Raw genomic sequence first — 21,023 nt, forward strand, 5'->3', positions numbered from 1 at the left:
AATATTTGATATTTATGATTAGGACTTCCGTTGGTTAATAAATTAAGTCAGTCAAAGTAGAAAATAATATTAATGTATATTTTTTTTAAAACCTTGGTTTTAAAAGTGAGATTAAAGACCCTCACAGGTGATTTGAGGTGTTAATGTTATTTTTTGTTTTATTTTGATACTTTAATGACATTCTGCTAGTAATACTCAAATACTTATGAGTATAACTACAGGAATTTTACTTGCAACCGAGTATGTCTTTACTTTGCTGTTACTACTTTTACTAAAGTATTACTTTCTAAGAGCTGATGAAAACAGTTCACACCTTACTTATTTATTAGTCACTATTTTGGCACCTTTAAATCTGTCATTCAACCTGCAGCAGCTTCATGAAGCGGAAATAAGTTTTTCAGTCAATTCATTTTTTAACCAAAATCAGAATTAATGAAACAGATTAGTGACTGACAGAAAAATACCCTTGATAATTGATTAATTAGTTAAGTTGTATTTGCTTATTTATCTTCTGCGCCATTAAACTAAATATTTTCCAATAAAGAGAAATATTGCAGATTTAAAGATAATTAATTTTGCAGCATGCAAATATTATATAGGAAAATAAAAACAATGCAACAAAAAAATGCAATTTGTTCAACTTTATTGAGAAAAAAAACATCACAGAGCTATTAGTTGATCGATCAGCCGTTGAGAGCTTTGAGTTTCATCTTCAGTGCAAAAAGAGGAGAACAGTGTTGGATGATGGATGAACTAACGGCTCTCTCGTCTAAAAACAACAAAACAAAAACAGAATAAAACCAAAACAGCTGTCGTCTTTTTTCTTTCTTTTTTTTTTTTTTAAATCTCAGCAGCACATGAACCAATCACTGACATGCATTAAAGTATTTATTTATTTATTGTAACAGTTCTCTCTTCAGTCCACTCTGCTTGGTGTTTTTTTGTTTGTTTGTTTGTTTGTTTTGCAGTTGGCACATTCACAGCTCAGAGTCCTCAGCCCTTCATCTGGTTTACCTCTTTTGAATTTGACTTTGAAAAGCAGAGAAAAATCAAGAGTTTAAAAGCTTTTAGGACAAAAAAAAGTAATAATGAACAAATTGCTGTTATTGGCTGATGAGGGGAGGGGAGGGGGGTGCCCACATGAGAAAATCAGTTTATTACAGCAGTGAGTGAGAAGAGGAAGGAGGAGGAGGATCACATGGCGTATTTCTGAGTCCAGTCCTGAGCCGTCTTGTTGTACCTGCAGGTGGAGAAACACACAGGTGAGTCAGCGTCTGTCAGCCGCTCACAGAGAGGACGATGCCATGCCTGCAAACTCTCACACACTCTCACACAGACACACACAGACACAGACACACACACACACACACACACACACACACACACACACACACACACACACACACACACACACAGCTGCAACACAACCTGCTGCAGTCTAAAGGCCGTTACACACCGATGGGCGTGACAAATAAACAACACAAACGTTCATCTGTGAATATTTCATATCTAAATGTTTCACACCGGCAGTGATGATATTTTGAGACAATGGCAGCAGTTGTTCAATAAAAGTTTCAATAGATTTGCACTTTTTTAATGTTTGCCACAAACGTACTACAAATCTGCAGCTTTTAATGTGATAATCCCACAAACAGAACAGCAATTGCCTACTACAAACGAAAGACGAAATATTTCTGAACGTAGTTTAGACGGCTTTTCTGAACGTAGTATAGATGTCTCTTCTGTGCATCACATAGATGTCTTTTCTGGACATCTGCAGTTAATTATTTACTATATACTACTATATATATAAATTATAATTACATTTGTAGTAGGTAACTGCTGTTCCGTTTGTGGTAAATTCATTACGTTTGTGGGATTATCACATTAATAGCTGCAGATTTCTGCAAGTAACTAGTAATCATGTAGTTTAATAACTTCTGCGGTTTGCATATTTTTGGTGTTCACACTGGCAGCGTAGTTTTTGCAGAGCTGCCTGCAGTAATAACTACTGCATTTCCACAAATAGAAGCACATACTGCACTCATTAATGGAGCCCTGCAAACAACTGCACTGTCAACAACACGATCCTGCCAACGTTTCGCCGTAAAATGCCGTGTTTACAACTGAGGGGAGTCTGTCAACAGAAACGCTGTCAGAGGCTTTTATTTTGAAACCAAAAAGGGAGGGTTGAGTAAAACAAGTAAATTTGTATTTCAAACATTGAAACTAAAAGGTTGTATGGCATCAATATAATTATCAAGAGACCATATATACTGTTAGATACTGTTATACTGATAAAACTAAATAACAGACCAAAAGTTGTGAACATCGTGTGGTTTGAAGCTCGAATGGACCTTGAATGGAGCCTAAAAGTAAAATTTTCTGCTACTTTATAGTTTCACTGCACTTCATCTCAGAAAGAAATATTGTACTTTTCACATTTATCTGACAGCTTCAGTGCCTCTTTAAGTTGATTTTCTATTTAAAAAAATAGCTGTTTATAAAATTAAACATATTGTTAAATATTAAACCAGAACGGTTTGTGTATGGGACTAAGAAGTTCTACTTGTGATACTTAAATTATTTTGCTGATACTTATGTGCCGTCACTCAACTAGGAATTTGACTGCAGGACTTTAACTTGTAATGTAGTACTTCTAAACTGTGGTATTTTTTATTTTTACATAAAAAACGGATATGACTACTTCTTCCATCACTGCATTTGGTCCTGAGTGGTGCTGCGTCACGCTCCGAGTGTTCAGTCGTGTTTCACTTCAGTAACTTTAAACCTGACTGAAGTTTAATGTGAACACAGATAGTTAGCAGTATAAATATTTATTCTGGGGGCAAGAACACAGACAAGAAGTGATACTTGTGTTTGAATGAAATCATTTGATCTTTTATGAGTTTTTTATCACTTTCATTGACTAAAATAAACCCACTTAAGTATTTTTTTTTGCATGCAAGTAAAAAACAGCAATTAATTCAAATAAGGCATAAACTGTTGGTGTCACTGTTTTTTCATGTTTTAGCTCATTTTTCATTCCTGCTCGACATTTTTAACTAATCATTATTTTTTATAATTATCTCCTTCCTTCCACACAACCACCAAGTTTTAATTTCTTTGAAAAGCAAGAACCAAACAGTTTTTTTTTTGTTTTGTTTTTGTTTTTATAAATCAGAAAAACAAAAAGGTCAGAGTTAAAGTGTCACTTTAAGATGTTTTGTTATTTGCAGGAATGTAAAGGATTTTGTTAAAAGGGCAAAAACATGAAAGATCAGCAGCTCCGCCCGTCTTTATCTCTGGAGCCATGCTTTGCATCGACGTGCTTCAATTTCAAATCAGCCTGCGGAGTCTGACAGAAACAGCTCAGGTGAGTTAACTCTGCTCCAATCAGACGGCAGCTCAGCTCTTACCCTCACAGCATGGCATACTTCTCTGTCCACTCCCTGGCTAGTCTGTTATACCTGAGACAGACACGCCGGTTACAATCCTCCACGCTGAGGCGTCACACTCTACTTTTAACTCTTTTTTAAGTTTGTAGTCCCAAATGAAATCTGAACACCAGCCTCCAGAGGAGAAGATTTAAAAATAACAAAATATCTTTAGTTCATCTGTTTAATTAAGATGAAAGTTTTTCCACCCGATATTAACTTTGACACAAACTTTTCATTATTCAACTATTATTAATCTACAAACCTCTTGTTTGTAAATTAGCATTTTACATATATTTTCATTTCTGCTCTGGGGATAAACAGGAGCTGATGTGTTGGGAAAACTGCTGTCAGTTTTTATTTCTTGACTCTGTTTGTTCCTGGTATTTCAGGCGTTGACGTTTATATACAGTGTTTAAAAAAGGTTGAACAAAGTAAATAATAGCTTAAATAAATTTGAAATATTAAAAAAAAAAAAAAACAGCTGATGAGTTTATCGGCTTTTTTTGTTTATCTATAATTCAGATATAAACTCACCTAACAGGGTCTGTTTTGTAGATGCGGGCGATCTCTGGCACTAGCGGGTCGTCGGGGTTCGGGTCACATAACAGAGAACAAATGGACAAAAGGACTGCAGAGACAAAAACAGGAGCTTAAAATGACATTTTTATACCTTCACAACTGAAATATACAACAAAACAAAAATAATATATATTTCATTATCTTTACAAGTTAAGAAGATAAACGTTTCTAAAAGTTTTTAAAAAGTTTGCTGTCAGTCCAAAGCAGAAAGCTGAGTACTGTTAGCAGTCAGAGAATGAAAAATGAAAATATACATAAAAAATTGGACAATTCTTCAGTGCAATCGGTCATTAACGGGTCCAACCATCAGCTCACAGCACCATCCGGAGGATATAAATCTGACATTGTTAATATTTTTCACAGAACATTAAAGTATAAATATTGTTACAAATCCCGACAGGACATTAATAACAATCAGGTTGAAAATCCAAAGTTTGTCTCTGAGGTAAATGACTGTTTTCAGGTCCAAAGATTGAAATCTGGTAAAATTTGTAAAACTTTAGAGCAAGTAAAAGCAAAGGATGGTGATTTTTAGTTTTCTTCTTTATTTATTTTTTATTTTGTAAAGCCTGAATGGTTATTGTAAATCTTCTAGAAACATCTTTTGGTTTGTTCTGCATCACTTTCAAATTTTAAATCTAATTAAGTAAACTCAGGAGGCTGAAGACGTCGTCTTACCTTTAGAGATAGTTAATGCGGGAGACCACTGTGATCTCAATATATCCAAGCAGATGCTGCCGTTACTGTTAATATTTGGGTGATAAATTCTTGTTGTGAAGGCGACCTGAAGGGAAGAGGAGAAACGCTGAGAAACGCCTGAACAGATCGAAGCAGCTTCAGAGACACAAACAGTCTTTCTGACAGAGTTCATCTGAGGTTTTGTATCATTTTAAAAACGGTGTCGAGTTTCTCCTGAACACGTGTGGACACAGTCAGGCAGAGAACTTTAATAACAAAACCTGAGCCCGACGCTCAGGTCGGACAGATAAACTCTAGTTGGAAGGAAATTTAAAAAAACTAAACAAAAAAACTAATAATTCTGCTCACAAATATTAAATATAGTTCCCTTTCATTTCCATGTAAAAAATATTTTAAGCTTATTAAATAAATATAATTTTCTACAATGATAGAATCAAACAGATTGTGATGTTTATATATTCAAACCCAAAATACACATTTTTTTTTAAAAAAAAAAATCTCATTTATAAAAAATAAATAAGTAAAATAAACAAAATTCCAATCATTTTTATAGGGAATAAAATGTTTAGGAATCACTGAGGACGTCAGAGAGACGAGTGAGAGGAGCAGCAGACTGACCTTGGGTGGTTTGAAGGGATAATCTGTGGGGAAATGAATTGTCAGGAAAAATACGCCGCCCTGATAGGGACTGTCAGGCTGCAGCAGGAAAAAAACACACAAAAGAGAAAAGTCACACATTTATTTATTTACACATCATCACTCCTAACAGTTTATACGTCACTGTGTTTCTAAATTTTTTTGTACAAAAGCGTGGCATGTTTTTTATTTAATATACTTTTACCACTTGTTACATCTTTATATTATTGTGCTACATATACTGTGTATACTGTATTTTACTTTTATTGTGCGACTGACATCATTCTCATGTCATTATCATCATTAAGTCTTTAGTTTACATGTTGTGTTACTGTACTATAAGCTCCTCTGCAAATTACCCTCTGGGGACAAAATGGTGTTTTGAATTAAATTTTAAATTGCATATTACTTGTCAGAATAAATATTTATTAACTTTGTGATTACTGTCTACCATACACATGTATTTTATATATGTTGCATTTTAATCTTTGCAATATTTTACATTTTAAATACTCTTTTATTTTTATTTTTACTTGTTGGAGGGAGCCTGAGATTTTCATCACCAACGACTGCTTATCTGCAACCTAACATGCACATGACATAAATGACTAGAAACTCGAATCATTAGGCATTTTTGCAGGAATTATTAGCTCTGAGAACCCCCGTTTTATTGTGTTCACACTGCAAGAAATAAGATCCCTCTTGACACTACAGCCTCAGCTGAAAAAAGTTTCTGATTTCTAGAGGACGCTGGAAGACACAGGAGGTGTCCCTCAAGAAATGGGAATATAGTGCAGTTCATAGAGGATGTGTGACAGGACAAAAAATACTTTCCCATGAGGGGCAGGTGGATTTCACGGAACAGAAATATACAGCACTTTTGTTTTCACTTCCACCGACTTTAAACAAAAGACAAAAGAACTTTTCTATGCCAACAAAAGGCTTATTTCTAACAAAACTGGCATTTTATTCTATCTATGACCATCTCCAGGCACCAATGTCTAGTAATCATGTAGTTTAATCTGCATCTTTATAAGACTCACTCATCAGGTGGATGATTATGTTGGCAGAGGAGAAGTGCTCACTAAAACACATTTTTGACATGTTTGTGTACAAAATCTGAGAGAAATAAGACTTTTGTTTGCAAAGACAAACATGTTTGTTTCTTGAAACTCATGAAAATGGGAACTTGAGTGAAATTCAGAAAGTGAAAGAATGAGGTGAAAGCATTGGTTCAATGTTAGCATTTATCTTTTCTCAGGATTGTTTTTTCTCTCAGTCTATCTCATTTCTGTGTTTGGGTGAGGCTAAGTACTTCTGATGTGCAGTACGGATGTAATATTTATACCATAAGTCCAAAAAAAAGAAAAGAACCACAAAAGATAAGATGCATTGTGGTTTGCTGAGCATAATAAAAACATTATTTCACAGTGAACTCCAGAATAAAATGTGAATAAACTGTATCTTGTCATGTCGTTATGAATCCAATAATGTTTTGATTACATTCGTTCAACAAGAAAAAACTGAAGTCGGAGCAGGTTGATACTTACAGGCCCCATAATAGTAGCTTGCCAATGAAACACTGTTGAAGGAAATAAGAGTAAAGCGGTTTGATTAAGCATGTTTACGGTGTTTCAGGTGCACACAAACAAACTGAAAGTCTGTACGTGTCAAAAAATGATCTTACTGTCTTCACCGACAGGTCCAGCAGAGCACTGAGCCGGAGGATCTCTGGACAGATCAGTTAGCTCCTGGAAGCAGAGACAAGAAGAAACATTAAGTAAATATAAAGAAAAGAGCTAAATTCATTAAAAATTAATACATAAATAAAAGACATGTTCTGTTTACATCGCACATACAAAATGAAGTTTCTGGATCCAACTCAGTTAGCAGGGAACGTTCACATAACGCTCGTTAACGTTATCTACAAGTTGCAATAATATTTTAAAGACAAAATCTTAATCTAATGTTAAAAGAACATTTAAAGGATGTTTATTATTTCAAATAATGTTCCCGTATGATTAAATGCTGACCAAGACGTAATGTTTTAACTGCATCATTGAGAGGATGTTTTGGTGATGTTGAGAGTTGACAGATCATAAAACATTCCCATAACGTTAACATGAGAACAAACGAAAAACATTTTCACAGCAACATTCAGAAAATGTTATTTAGGTCTGCGATGGAGGAAAATCTTTTATGAAGTATTCCTGTAATGTGATACGTTAACCAAAAATAGTTGTATATACTTTTTTAACTTTATAGAGAACGTTACCCTAAATTTAAGAAGAACCTTCTGGGAAATAAAAGGAAATTTACCACTAAAAACATCACTAAAACACTGCATTGTAATATTCTCCTGGCCATTCCAACAAGCTGCACCTTCCTTTCAGTGCGCTAACAGAGGAGCTTAAAGTCACCCGTGTACAGGGACTCTGCAGACACCAAAGTCGCAGAAGCTGGAATCCACGTGAAGACCGGGAGGAAGTGGCGGGCTCAAGAAGCGGCCACTAAAGCTGAGGCGCAACTAAGGCATAAAACGCTGGTAGGCTCCGTGGTAACGGGACGAGCAGGTCTTGGTTCCTTTCTGAAGCCGTGTTACGATCTGGCCCGTGGTTAAAAGAAGCACCGTCTGATCCAGGATGAGATACGAGCAGAGGTTGAGGAAGAACGCCGCAGTAAGATCGCCGGCATGTCCAAACAAGGAGCGTGGATCAGGTGGGAGCAGGCAGATTCCCGCAGTCACCTGGGCAGAGCTCTGGAAAACAGAACCACTTCGCATCAAGTTTCTCGTCCAGTCAGTCTATGATGTCCTCCCAAGCCCGGCCAACCTACATACCTGGGGACTGGCGGACACTCCCGCGTGCAAGCTGTGCCAGAGGAGGGGCACCCTGGAACACATCTTGAGCTGCTGCTCAAGAGCGCTAGGGGAGGGGCGCCATTGGCGCCACGACCAAGTGTTAAAAGCCTTGGCAGAATCCATCTGCACAGCAATCCAGCACAGCAAGACCCAGACAGCCCCTAAACAGTCAATCACCTTCATTAGAGCGGGGCAGAAGGCACAATATCACCAGCCTAACTCTGCTGGGGGGCTCCTCCCCACAGCTCGTGACTGGCAGCTTCAAGTCGACCTCGGAAGACAGCTCGAGTTCCCAGCCAACATCACAACCACTTCTCTCCGCCCAGACGTGGTACTAACATCGGAGTCCACCAAACAAGTGGTTATCCTGGAAGTGACTGTCCCCTGGGAAGACCGGATTGAAGAGGCCCGTGAGCCAAAGAGGGCCAAGTACGCAGAGCTCAGCACAGAGTGCCGAAACAACGGCTGGAAAGCCCGCTGTGAGCCGGTCGAGGTCGGATACCGAGGCTTTGCTGGCCATTCACTTCTGCAAACCCTCAAACTCCTTGGAGTGAAAGGACTGCATTTGAAAAGAGCCATCAGAAACATCCTAGAGGCCGCAGAGAGGTCTTCGTGGTGGCTGTGGATCCGTGGAACATCACACCACTTGGAAACAAGCCAGGGACTGATCATCCCGGCTGGGTCGCCCGGGCGAGAGTGTATGAAGATTAAAGACCCGAAACACCCTATGACCCCGGGTACTTCACTGATGACGTGTCCAAGTAGCTCCAGTAGGTGTATTCAAACTCTAAACATCTTTAGAACCAAAAATTGCTCGCTAGGAAGTTTCCTTAACATAGATTTTAAAGTCTGTAAAATAAGACACAATTCATCACAAAAAAATCAAAATAACAAAGCTGCTTACTAGTAAGATAGTGTATGAAATATTTGATAAGAAGTCAAGAATCAAAATGTCTTTTCTTTGTTCTTCAGCTGTTTTACGACCAGTTTTCTGTCGTTTTGACACTGAAACAAACCAAATCGTTTATCATGTTTCCTTCCGGTTTGCCAGCTGTTGCTTGTTTTGCATTTTGTTCTCTTGGACTGTTTCCTGTTTGAAAAAATCAACACCAGGTGTCACAAACAAACACGCTGAGGAATGAGGCAGCCGATCGTATCTAACAAAGGCAAAGTTTAACCACTAAATCCAAGAGTTAACTGTTGAACTCCAGACTCCACCAACAGAAAAAAAGATTTAAAAACAACTCCAGTTCTGTCAGATTTACATGTTTTCCAGTTAGTGAGTCCATCCTGTTGTCAGCTGTGAGGCTAGCCATATGTCAATATTAGAGCACTAAATATCATCTCTGTCATGTTTTCCTGGTTTAAAAGGCTGGATTGCAGTGCAGAGATGTCCTTTTCTGAACTTATAAGACTCTTCTAGCTGTCTATTATTATCTTAAATAATTAGTAATCACATCCAATCCAAATTTATTTCTAAAGCACATTTAACAACAGAGGTGACCAAAGTGCTGTCCATCAATAGGTTAAAAACAATAAAACAAATAATAAATAAAAAATAGGATAAATATCATAGACCAAAAAACTGTTTAAAAAGGGCAATAAAACACAAGGTCAAACTACAAAAAAACATATCAGATCATGTATCCACATTTCTGATGATTAATCTCATTGTGTTAATATTTTATGAAAGCACCGATATCAATAAATTTGGTCAAAAGCACTGAGATTTTCTCCTCATTTGCCAGCCCCAGTTTAAGAGGACAAAAATAAACCTCCTAAAATGTAAACATTGCAATTTTTACTGTAAAATAACCTTAAGCTTTCAGTTGTCAGGGGTGGCTTTGTTGTTTGGTAAAAGTTTAGAGACTCTCCACAAATGTTGGGTTAACTAATAAATAATTAATGTACTCTAATATATAAAAGTTGACAAGTTTTTGTATGGATAAAGAGTCCTTCAACTCCTTACAACTGACACAATAGCACAGATAAATAATAATAATAATACTAATAATAATATAGCCGTGTCCCTTTTCTGAAAACTTTTTTCAATGGATGACTTTTATACTATTTTTTTTTATCCTTGAAAAACAACTAATTAGATGTACAGAGAAAAATAAATATGTTTTATAGCTCATTAGTTATTCCGTTAATTATCATTCTAAATTATTAGTAATGTGTTAACTAATTACATTTTGGTGATGAGCTTCAACAATAACCACTGTAAAAATGTCTCCTTTTTATCTGTCTGTTTCTACATGTTTGAGCCTTGTGTTTATTACTAAGCTCTCGTCTTCCTCTGCTGTCATGTTTTGCTCTTGTATGTTAAATATGTGAACGACTCCGTGAAGCTGCTTGAACTTCTCGAAAGTTCAAAAATAAGAATAACAAGTAAAGCCGGTTGTGCTCAGATGAGATAAAAACAGGAAGAGTTCCTACATAGAGACAAAAAACCAACCGCGAGGTTCAGTCGAGGTTTCATATGTTCAAACATGTTCATCTGTGAACACGTGTTCGTTGATATCTGTTAACAGATCAGCTTCATGTTTAACAGCGAACCAAACATGTCAACCACAAACCACAAAAATACACGAGCCGCCTTTGTGCTGTGCAAGTAATAGTTCCTAAATTTATGAGTGAGATTTTTCCACAAAACCAAACAGGTTCAGATCTACGACACAACTGTGTTGTTTACAAACCTTTCGCCATCAGAAATACGAGTTTATTTTGTTAATATTAATTAATTTAAAACAGTGTATCATCACAACTGTCACAGCTGTGAGAGTCCACTGTGGAAAATACAACATAACACAAGGAAATGACAGTTTTATCTCAGACTCAGAAAAACAATGTTTTTTTTTCCACAGATGAAAACTGGACTTTTTTGTTTAAATCCAGTATGAAGCGGCTTTTATTTTAAAAGTATATAAACTAGGGAAGTCACAGTTACGTTTTTTTGCCCCGAAGTGAGTAATTTGATCTTGAATATCCGCCGCTTCAGAGTCCCAATGCAACACTTGTATTTACCTGGATAATACAGCTGAACAGTAAAGTACTTTAAAGTTATTAAAATCAATCTAGCGTAAATGATGGACAGTTTAATAACTACAATGCACTACAAGAAAAATGTCTGCATCCAAACATTTCTTAGAGGTTTTTAAATTTTATTTTTACAAAAAAAAAACTAAAAATCTTAATCACCATTCCACTTAATGTTTTTTTTAATAAAAAAAAAAGTACAAAGTAAAGGACCTAAAATGTTTCTTCAGAATATTGCTCTAAAATCAACTTAGCGTAGCACTGCAATATTAGTACAGAACACTATAAATATGTAATATAATCACAGTTCCACTTCACAAATATTAATCAGTCACAATTTAACTTATTAAAGCATGACAGTAAAACTAGTTCACTAAAAATGAACAAAAATTTAAATTTTACTCAAAGTAGCAACTGGAGTTGCAGCATTACGGTGAAACCTGAATATCTTTTTTATGTGATTAATATCAAACCATGGCAATGATTTATTTTTTTTAATCCGTCCTGCTCACTGTGTCACGGGGGTTTACCACACAAACACTTATTTATGGCTGGATGCCGCAATTAAAATATCTGCCACCACAAACAGAGTTTCTATTTTTGTAGCTGGACTGTGTTATTGGAGCGCTACTGGAATATATATATCGTTATAAGTTATAAGTTATTTATAGCTCCAAACTCTCGAGGTACAGATGGAGCAGCAGAAGGCCAGACTGAAACTTAACGGACAGTATTTAATTACCTGGGAGAAAGATTCAGCCTTCAACTATCTTCCTACAGAGTAACACACGGCACTTTCAAGCTTCACTTTCAGCTTTGTAACTCTATTGATCAAAAGATCACACAGTATGTTGACTTTGCAATAATAAATGTCAGAGCAATTCAAGTTCCACCAACCATCTCCACAAATTTCCTACAAGAAACTCTGAACTAAAGGATCAAACAACTGCGAAGATTAACTTTTAAAATTTGGATCAATATCAGTTTTCTTAACGCTTTTCACAAGCTATTTGACTCTTTGAAACCAGAGAAAACTGGTTTGATTTCTTTCTAAAACATGGGAAAAAAGCAATGACCAACTTGGTAAGAAATTTCCCACGAATTGCAAGAAATTAGTTAAAGGTTACATGAAACTAAAAATGTGTTTTTAAAAAGAGAGGTGGATTATTTAACAATAAGGAAAAAAATAAGGAAAAATGCCCAGAAAATTACATTTTATATTCAAAATAAATTTTACATTCATAAAATTAATATTATTTATTAAAAAATTCTATATTCAAAATTGAATTACAGGGGGAAAAAATAGATGCATTTATAGATTTTTTTTAATTTAACACATTTTTAGATTGTTTTCTTGATTTTGTCTTTTGCTTCTGTTTATGCTTTTTTATTTTAAGGTAATTTTCTTGTAACTTCTTTACTAATTTCTTGCTCATTTTTTAGCCCTGTCTTGTTAAGTTGCTCGTTGCCTTTTCGTGTTTTTGAAAGAAAAAGCCAGTTTGCTCAAGTTTCAAATAGGTTACTCACTGATGAAGATGATTATTAGTTTCTGCTTGTGTTACAGAGACACACAACATGTGTCGTACTCGTGATCACGGCTCGGAGCAGAGCAGGAATGCTTTCAGCCGTCAGCAGCTGCATGTTCAGTAAATCTGATATGACAACATGAATGCAGAGTTTCCTGGTGCAATTTCAGGTTTACAGGAAGCTTCAGATCAACTGAGATAGCTAAAGATATTATTACACTCAATGATTCTTCTACTGTCTGATGAGATGCTCTAATACACAATCTGCAGCAATAATTAAACAAACAGGCACTTAAAAGTTTAGATTTGGCTTACCCTGGCACATATCTATGTGTCTGAATGTTGATTAGGGCACACTGCAACTTTTCAAATAAAAAAATCAAATTAAAACTGAACATGTGAGGGATAGAGAAGTGACTGATGAAGATGCAGCAGAGTTAGTTGACTGACCACAGACCTGCTGCTGTGAGCTGACGCACATTTTGTCTGTGTGGTATTAAATTAACCAACGAGAGCTGGTTAGGATTTTGCAGAAGTGGTTTATGATAGAAAAATATAAAGTCCTGAAATGTGCTGAAACAACCATCAGAGCTGTTTTATGGTGTTTTGGTGTTTGTTTCTGCTGTTTTTCTGTCCTTTATAAAGAGCTTAATAACAGCCAGCTAATGTTGTCAGGTTACTGGTTAAACTGGGAATCAAATGAATCAAGTACATCAAGTTCTAAATATCACAGAGTCCAGTTCAAGCCACAAAACATGTTGTCATGATCTTTTTTAAATCTAGAAAACACTCAGAGCTATTTTAATCCTATTTTTACAGGTGTCACTCCTGGAAACTGATCGGCTGCCAACTTTAAAATCCATTTGCCACTTTGACCTTTGACCCCAAAAAGGTTTACTTCATGCCCTGCAAACAACTTCCTGACATTCGATTTATCTTTTCAAGCAAAAACGTCAAACATCTGATGGTTCTAGATTTCAAAAGTTAGTATGATCTGTTTTATATCACAAAAACTGAATATCTTTGGGTTTCAAAAGAAATTACATCACCTAAAGCTCCAGTTTTCTAAAGTTTAGTCAATTGATTATTTTATCAAATAAATGGGAACATTAAATCGATAGCCCTAAAATATTCTACACTGAAATCCTCACTTACTAGCTTTTCCCCCTGGAGCACAAGGCTGTTTGATACACTCAAGAATTATATTAAAAAACTTTATGTATCAACTTTGATAGCATTGGAAAGTTTCTCTTGATTCAGCCAACAACTCTTAAAACCAGAAAAAATGAAGTGGATGTTGTGACACCTCGGTGAGACACCTGCCAAGCTGCAGACCACTGTTTGAGACCGACAAACAACAAATCTGCTTGTGATTCAGCGAGTCACTGCTGTGTTTCCAGCAGCTATTAAGGCACATAAAGCAGTTGTTTTTTACCGAGACATCATTCAATTCCTGCTGGAAAAGTGAGACGAAAAGCGGGTGTCTTTAACTGAGACAGTATGCCTTTCCTGCCAAGATAGCAGCACAAACGGCTGTGTTTCTGTTAACTACGACAGCTCTGCGTTTCCTCAAAGGATTGTGGCAGTTGTTTTTGACTAAGACATCCAACATTTCCTGCTGGGATACTGCCACAAAAATATTTTTTTCACCATTATACCACTCATTTTCTGCCAGGATAGTGACACAAAAAGTGGTTGTTTTCTACCAAGACATCGCTCAACTTTTGCCGGGAAAAAGACTTTCTTTAACCAAGACAGTATGCTTTCCCTGCTGAGACAGTGGCAAGAAAAGCAGTTGTTTTTACTGAGACATTGCTACGGTTCCTGCCAGGATACTCCCAAAAAAAATATGTTTTTGACCATGACATCACTCAATTCCTGCCAGGATAGTGCCACAAAAAGCAGCTGTTTGTAATCAAGTTGATAACGAGTAAATGTTACTTATTTGTAGTCTGCAGAAACATACAAAACCAACATTTTTTCTGCTGTGAAAACACGTAAAACTTCAAACCAAGTTACTGAAAAAAAAAATCAGTGGATTATGTAACTGCTGCAAATAAATTGTTTGCATTACCAATCAATCTCACCAAAACTGACTAGACCATAAGAGAAAATGGTAAATAACGTCCATCATGAATGTCAACCTTACAGTTTGTTTAAAGCTTGATATCTATGTATACAAAGAAATATTTACTAAGAGATAATCAATTATCAACATACATTGTTTCTGCCTTATTTTGTGTTGATCGACTCATTATTTTAGCCTTAGATTCACCTGCAACTGTCAGTTAATCATTTATCAAACAAGATCTCCAGTCGTTCTCCCATGTCTCCAGTTTGCTCTTTTATATCATAGTAAACTGATTACAAAGTGTTTTTGACTGTTTTTGGGACAAAAAAAAAGATATTTGAGGACGTCACTTTGGACATTTTTTACAGTTTTTTAACATTTTATTGGCCAAATGTTGGATTGTAAAAGCATTCACAGCACTACAAAGACAGATATTTATTGTGAAGGCCAGCGGCAGCAGCTGAGACATGAAGCTGAACTTGTATCTCCCGTGTGAATGCAGCATTAGAAACAAACTGAGACACTCGGGTCATTATTGATGTGTAAGCAGCAGCCTATTTTTACTCAGCGAGCCGTGTGGACAGAAGAGTCGGGAGGCCAGATCAGGATATATCAGCGGAGCGGGGGTGAAAACACACGGCTGCTTATAGGACGAGGGGTTTGTATTTCCAGCCTGCGGGTCCGCCTGAAGCCAAACTGTGTGTGTGTGACTGTTGGTATGTGACATACAGGCTCGGCAGCACACACACGGCTCATCTTTCAGATTTGACTGAGTTTAGGAGGCGAGAAAATGGTCAGGAATTCAGACAGTGACTGTGACAGAAGCAGCTGGGAGAGCCGGTTTAAACCGTACGCAAACTGTTACTGCTGTTTTTTAAAATGTTTCATTAGTTTTTCAATCCATTAAATGAAAATAAAGTCACATCCCACTAAATATGTCCCCTAGAAATTCCTCACATCCACTGGTGGTTCCTCCTCCCTTGTCACTTTTCGCAGCTATAACAAATATTGGGAGTCACAGTAGATTTATTTGATATAATCAAGAAAATGAACAGCTTGATTTTTTAAACTATGAGTCTCTGCTCTGCAACTGATTTATGAAAATCTCCTTAACATGTTTGCTTTGGAGTATTACCTTTAAGAATCTGTTACTTTTGGCTATCATATATCTGTCTGGAAAATTTAAATGAACTAAATCACTCAATGATTTAGTTAGATATTGAATAATTGTGTTAGTCCAACTAAAATTGGACTTTTAAAATACAAGTAAACATATTAGAATGACTGAAATAAATTTCTTGAAAATCGCAGTCATGCCCAGATTATGCAATTGGAAGTCGATTTCCCCCGTGACATAAACACCATGTATGTGCTCCTAGTCCCTGCACCAGCCTCACTTGTGGGTTAAAGATAGGGACTGTTCTTATTTATGAGAGGGGAAGGCATGCTGAAAAACAGGTCAGGCATTAAAAAAAAATTATAAGCACTGAGGAGGGATTTATGTTTTTATTTTTGGCTCAGGTGAGGGACATACAACTTAAAAAGGTTGTGTTATATATTAATATTAAATAAAAAAAAGTCACACCCCAGCTACGCCCCTCCTCTGATAAATAAAGAACAGTCCCACAACACAAGCACAGAAGCTAAGCGACGTCCTGCTGTGGACAGGGCCGCAGCAAAACATACTTTAGCCACCTAAAAAAAAAATCAATGTTTTTTTCAGTTTGGTATTTGTGATATAACAGCTTCAGATACCCGTCGGTAAGAGCTGTCTCACAGCAGCGTAAAGTGCTGAAAATATTCTAAATGAAGCGTACACTTAAACTGATATCAATGATCGTGACGTGGCAGTTTTCTACCCTGAAGTTATTGTATATAAAGCTGCCGTGGAGGAGTCGGAGATACTTCCGTCAATAACTCAATTCTCCCCCGCTGCTTGTATACTGGGACAAGGACGGTAGACCAATTAAATGACCTAATCGAGCTGAAACCGTAGCTGGACTTATGTAAATGTACCAAATAGATTAAATTAAGTTTTTTGCATGTCTATACATTCTATTTAAACTTGATATTTCTGCAAAGCTGCAGATAAAACAACACAATTATTAGGCTACACTGATATTATTAACACTCTGCTTTTTGTAGCATTATATTCCAGTGGCACAGGGCTGCACAATTAATCTAAATATTGCTGAAATGGCAAATGAGTTAAAATGTGTCACATCTTACCAATGAAACATTGTGGAGCAACAGAAATGCCTCCGCTTACAATTCATATTCAAGACATAAGGGAGCATATTTGTTTGGTCCAGAGACCCCAGCAAAAACCACATTATCATCATTTTTAGATTTTTCCATTGAAAACAAAATGCAAAAATCATCATTCCCACTAAAATGGCAACTCTTATCGCAGTGTTTGTAAATATAACTACAATAACTTTTTTTTACATATTGTGCAGCCCTACAATGTCGGCCTTGTAGGATTGTTTCGGACTTGTGTGATCCAAACATTTCCAGTGACTCAAGGGTGGTGAAGCCCAAAAGTGGGAAATGTGTTTAAAAAAAGATCGATGTAATCATTTCCAAAATTCACAACATATTCTTATCTAACAAATCATTCTGCTTCAATCCATATTTGTTGATGCTGAGCCTCTCACAAACAACATTTTCACTGTTTGGTCTCCACAGGCAGCTGTACAAACAGGGCAGCGTAGCAGCAATCTAATAAATAAAGTGTAATCATTAAAGGAAATTGATTTAAGAAAAACCTGACTCACTTAATCAGGTGAATAACTTCATTTAAACTGATAATGTTGTTTGATTTTTTAATTCTTTTTTTTTGTAGGCACAAAATATGACACCTTTCAGAGATTCTTTTGAAAAGCTCAACAGAAGATTTGAATGCAGTAAATTTGATTTCAAGTGTGGCTGATATCCACAGGTAGTTAACTTTCTTATAAAGGTGGTGAAGACTTAAACAGCACACAGGTTTTAAACAGAGAGTAAAAACAAACCTCTTCAAGTTGCCTTTAAATTACTTTTTCATTTAAATCTGATTATACTTTTATTTTGTGTTTAACGGTTGTGAATTTATTTGTTAACATGCCAAACTCTGTGAACCTGCTCCTGATGTAGATACAAACGGCTCATTCTAAGGTAACAACAACACAATGATTCATGTTTTCACACACATAACTTTCACTGATAATATATTGTGAAAAATAGAGCAAAAGGCCTGTTGTGACTCAAGAGAGCTACTGTTAGCAATATTTCTTTGATTAATCAATTTATAAAACAATTTGTTTTAAAATCACAAAAAACTGAAAAATGTCCAAGATGACGTCCTCAAATATCTTGTTTTGTCCAACAATCCAAAACTCAAAGATATTCAGCTAAATATTACATGAGGCAAATGATGCATATTTAATATACTATTGCACTTCTTTTAAGTATCCTTGTCATGTTTTTAATTTTATTTTTTCTATTGTATATATATGTTATTGAGTGTATCCATTAACCCTATTTTCATTCATCTTAATATGTTTATTGTATGTTTGATGTGTGTAACAAAAGCAAATTTCTCATCAGTGAAAAAACCTACTTAGTAATAAATGTTACTCTGATCCTGAAAGCATCAAATCCTCCCTTTTGTCCTAATTTCCTGATTAATTGTCTAATGTTGCCTTAAGTGTCCCACCAAGCAGTACACAAAGTAATTTAAATCAACTCCACCTTTACCAGCAGCAACATTAAAGTCGTGAAAACATTAAAATCCAGTGTAATAATATTATCATGAAACAGGTCCTTCACTACAATGAGTGATTTTGATGTTAATAATTTTTTACTAAGCTCAGATTTTGAATGCATGACTTTTACTTGTAAGAGAGTACTTGACAGATAGATACAACCCAAAAATAGCAAGAAATTAGGTAAAACTAAAAGAAAATTATCTGAAAAATGTTTTCTTAAAAAATAAAAAAAAAAGAAATAAGAAAAGTGAGAACATAAAAGAAATAAAAGGAACTGATCTAGGAAAAGTGCTTAAAAAGTATAATTATGTAGCATAATTTTAAATATGTAATTCATATTTCACTGAGAAATATAGTTTTCACTATTTTTTTCCTTGTTCCTCAGACATTTCCCCTAGCTCTAAAAAAAATGATTTTCCTATTTTACTTATTTCTTGCAATACTTCTTACCAAGTTGCTTATTAAATTCTTCCCCATGTTTTTGACAGAAATCATATAAATATTTTTTGTTAAAGGAATCTGAAACCAGCACAAGAGAAAGTGATGTCACTTCAGGTTTCACTGCACAACAGAATGAAAAAACAATGACACACATGTCACACTACAAGAGGAAAAATCTAAATTATATATTATATATGAAATAATTATTTTATAAATTATATACTATGTAAGATAAGAAATAAGAAAAAATGAAAACGTAAAAAAGTATAAAAAAAAAAAAAAAGGAAGAAAAAAGAAATGATCTGGAAAAGGGCTTAAAATAATAACAACCCTGTAAAATAATTTTAAATAAGTAATTTTGATCATTAGAAATACAAACTCTCTATAAATATCCTAAAATACAAAATACCAAATACTACAGAATTATTTCAGATGTACATATGGTAAGATACTACCAGTATTTATGCACAAAACAAGTGTGCAAATTTGTTGAAGTTTTAGAGAATATAATTACTAAATACTATAAGTGCCAACTTTTACCTCAATAAATAATTGTGTACTTCTTCCACCACTGATTGACTTTAACTTAAAAGAATGAACTTCATTGTAAAAACAGATGAAAGTGACAAAATGAAAGCTAAACGTCAGCAGGTGCCAGTTAAATTACTGTCACGGTTATTTTTTCAGTTATTTAAATGAACATTTTCAGGGGCCTGGAGCTAAAGCTAACACCGGTTTATTGTCTCATTTGAACCCTTCGACACCCACCGAGAAGAGTTTTCTGCTAAAATAAACGCATACATTTTAATAAACACAACATAAAGACAACAAATAAAAACATAAAATTAAATGTCTCGAAGCAAACCGCAGCTGTGAATTTAACGGTTTATGTCAAATGTTGTGTCATCGGCAGCACAACCTGACGGTTCAAGTTAGCAAGCTGAAGGCACAAATATCAGAAATTAAAGCTAAAACGGTTAAAGTGTGAGTTTTAATTGAATGTTTGGGGGAAAAGGGGAAGCGTGTTACCTTGGTAATTCGTTTTAAAGCCATTGTGTCTGCTGCTGTCGAGGTGGAGGAGGAGGTGGAGGAGGAGGGCAGGCCAGCTAGGTGACGCTAACTCACTAGCATCTAGGACTTTGCTAGCTTTTGTAGGCTGGCTCGAGGCTAACTATCTGTGCTACACATACGCCGGTTATTAAACTACAACTGTCGTCTTATTTCTCCGGTTAAATCTCCGTGTTTTGGGGGGTTTCCAGCTCGAGTCTGGAGACTGACTCTCCAGCACGTCAGCCCGGACTTCAGGCTGACACCAGAATAACGGACCGGACCGACCGCAGCGGCTCAAAATGTCTTCCGTTTCACACAGAGAGCAGCTGTCAGACCACCGGGAGCAGGAGGTCTCACTCTGAGGATTTTTTTCAACAAGAAGGTCTCACTGTGATGTGGTTTCAACCAGGAGGTCTCACTCTGGCACTTTTTCAAGAGGGAGGTCTCACTTTGATGCTGTTATATATGTAATTTTATACAATATTACATTTAAGAAAATAAATAAATCAATATTTAATTTTAAATAAAAAAAATAAAAAATATAGATTTTTAAAATTTATTTTATTTGATATATTTTTAAAGACGGAGGTCTCACTTTGATGCTGTAATATATGACATTTTATACAATATTAAATTTAAGAAAATAAATGAATAAATACTTAATTTTAAATAAAAAAAATAGAATTTTTTAGATTTATTTTATTTGATACATTTTTAAAGACGGAGGTCTCACTTTGATGTTATTTTACATGGAATATTTTTTACTGTAAATACAAATTAAAAAAAATATAGATTTATTTTTACTTTATACTTTTTCAAGGAGGAGGTCTCATTCTGATGCTGTTTTACATGGAATGCATGCAATGCATGGAATAGTCAATATTAAATGAATAAATAAATAAATAAATATAAGAAAATAAATAAATAGCACTC

The 21,023-nt window shown here is 35.5% G+C and overlaps 2 protein-coding genes across 3 annotated transcripts; both read right to left on the bottom strand.

The window, feature by feature from the left end:
- Positions 1 to 626: 626 nt before the first annotated feature.
- ube2d2l (ubiquitin-conjugating enzyme E2D 2 (UBC4/5 homolog, yeast), like) lies at positions 627 to 20,419 on the bottom strand. 2 transcript variants are annotated; one of them, XM_088080764.1, is made up of 8 exons: positions 20,070 to 20,419; positions 7,042 to 7,105; positions 6,905 to 6,936; positions 5,337 to 5,414; positions 4,698 to 4,803; positions 3,975 to 4,068; positions 3,420 to 3,470; positions 627 to 1,240 (listed from the first exon to the last, which is right to left on the bottom strand). In XM_088080764.1, the coding sequence occupies exons 1-7, from the start codon at positions 20,091 to 20,093 to the stop codon at positions 3,422 to 3,424; spliced, it is 447 nt and encodes a 148-aa protein (XP_087936890.1). In that variant the 5' UTR covers positions 20,094 to 20,419; the 3' UTR covers positions 627 to 1,240; positions 3,420 to 3,421. The 2 variants fall into 2 exon arrangements, with proteins under 2 accessions (XP_087936890.1, XP_042348866.1); XM_042492932.2 differs by lacking the exon at positions 3,420 to 3,470 and having other exon boundaries at positions 20,070 to 20,417.
- On the bottom strand, positions 7,112 to 15,419 carry LOC148188825 (uncharacterized). Its single transcript, XM_088080765.1, has 2 exons — positions 8,194 to 15,419; positions 7,112 to 8,112 (listed from the first exon to the last, which is right to left on the bottom strand). The coding sequence occupies exons 1-2, from the start codon at positions 8,395 to 8,397 to the stop codon at positions 7,882 to 7,884; spliced, it is 435 nt and encodes a 144-aa protein (XP_087936891.1). The 5' UTR covers positions 8,398 to 15,419; the 3' UTR covers positions 7,112 to 7,881.
- Positions 20,420 to 21,023: the final 604 nt, after the last annotated feature.

Source organism: Plectropomus leopardus, chromosome 8 (genome assembly GCF_026936395.1).
Source record: "Plectropomus leopardus strain MGB_pleo_1.0 chromosome 8, ASM2693639v1, whole genome shotgun sequence".
Taxonomy (NCBI): domain Eukaryota; kingdom Metazoa; phylum Chordata; class Actinopteri; order Perciformes; family Serranidae; genus Plectropomus; species Plectropomus leopardus.

Coding starts and splice junctions, on each gene's coding strand:
- ube2d2l (XM_088080764.1), bottom strand. CDS start 20,093: ATGGCTTTAAAACGAATTACCAAG. Junction 5,415..6,904: donor AAGCTACTATTATGGGGCCT/GTAAGTATCAAC, acceptor TTCCTGCTGCAG/CCTGACAGTCCCTATCAGGG. Junction 3,471..3,974: donor TACAAAACAGACCCTGTTAG/GTGAGTTTATAT, acceptor TGTCTGTCTCAG/GTATAACAGACTAGCCAGGG.
- LOC148188825 (XM_088080765.1), bottom strand. CDS start 8,397: ATGAAGGTGATTGACTGTTTAGGGGCTGTCTGGGTCTTGCTGTGCTGG. Junction 8,113..8,193: donor GAGTGTCCGCCAGTCCCCAG/GTATGTAGGTTG, acceptor TCTGTTTTCCAG/AGCTCTGCCCAGGTGACTGC.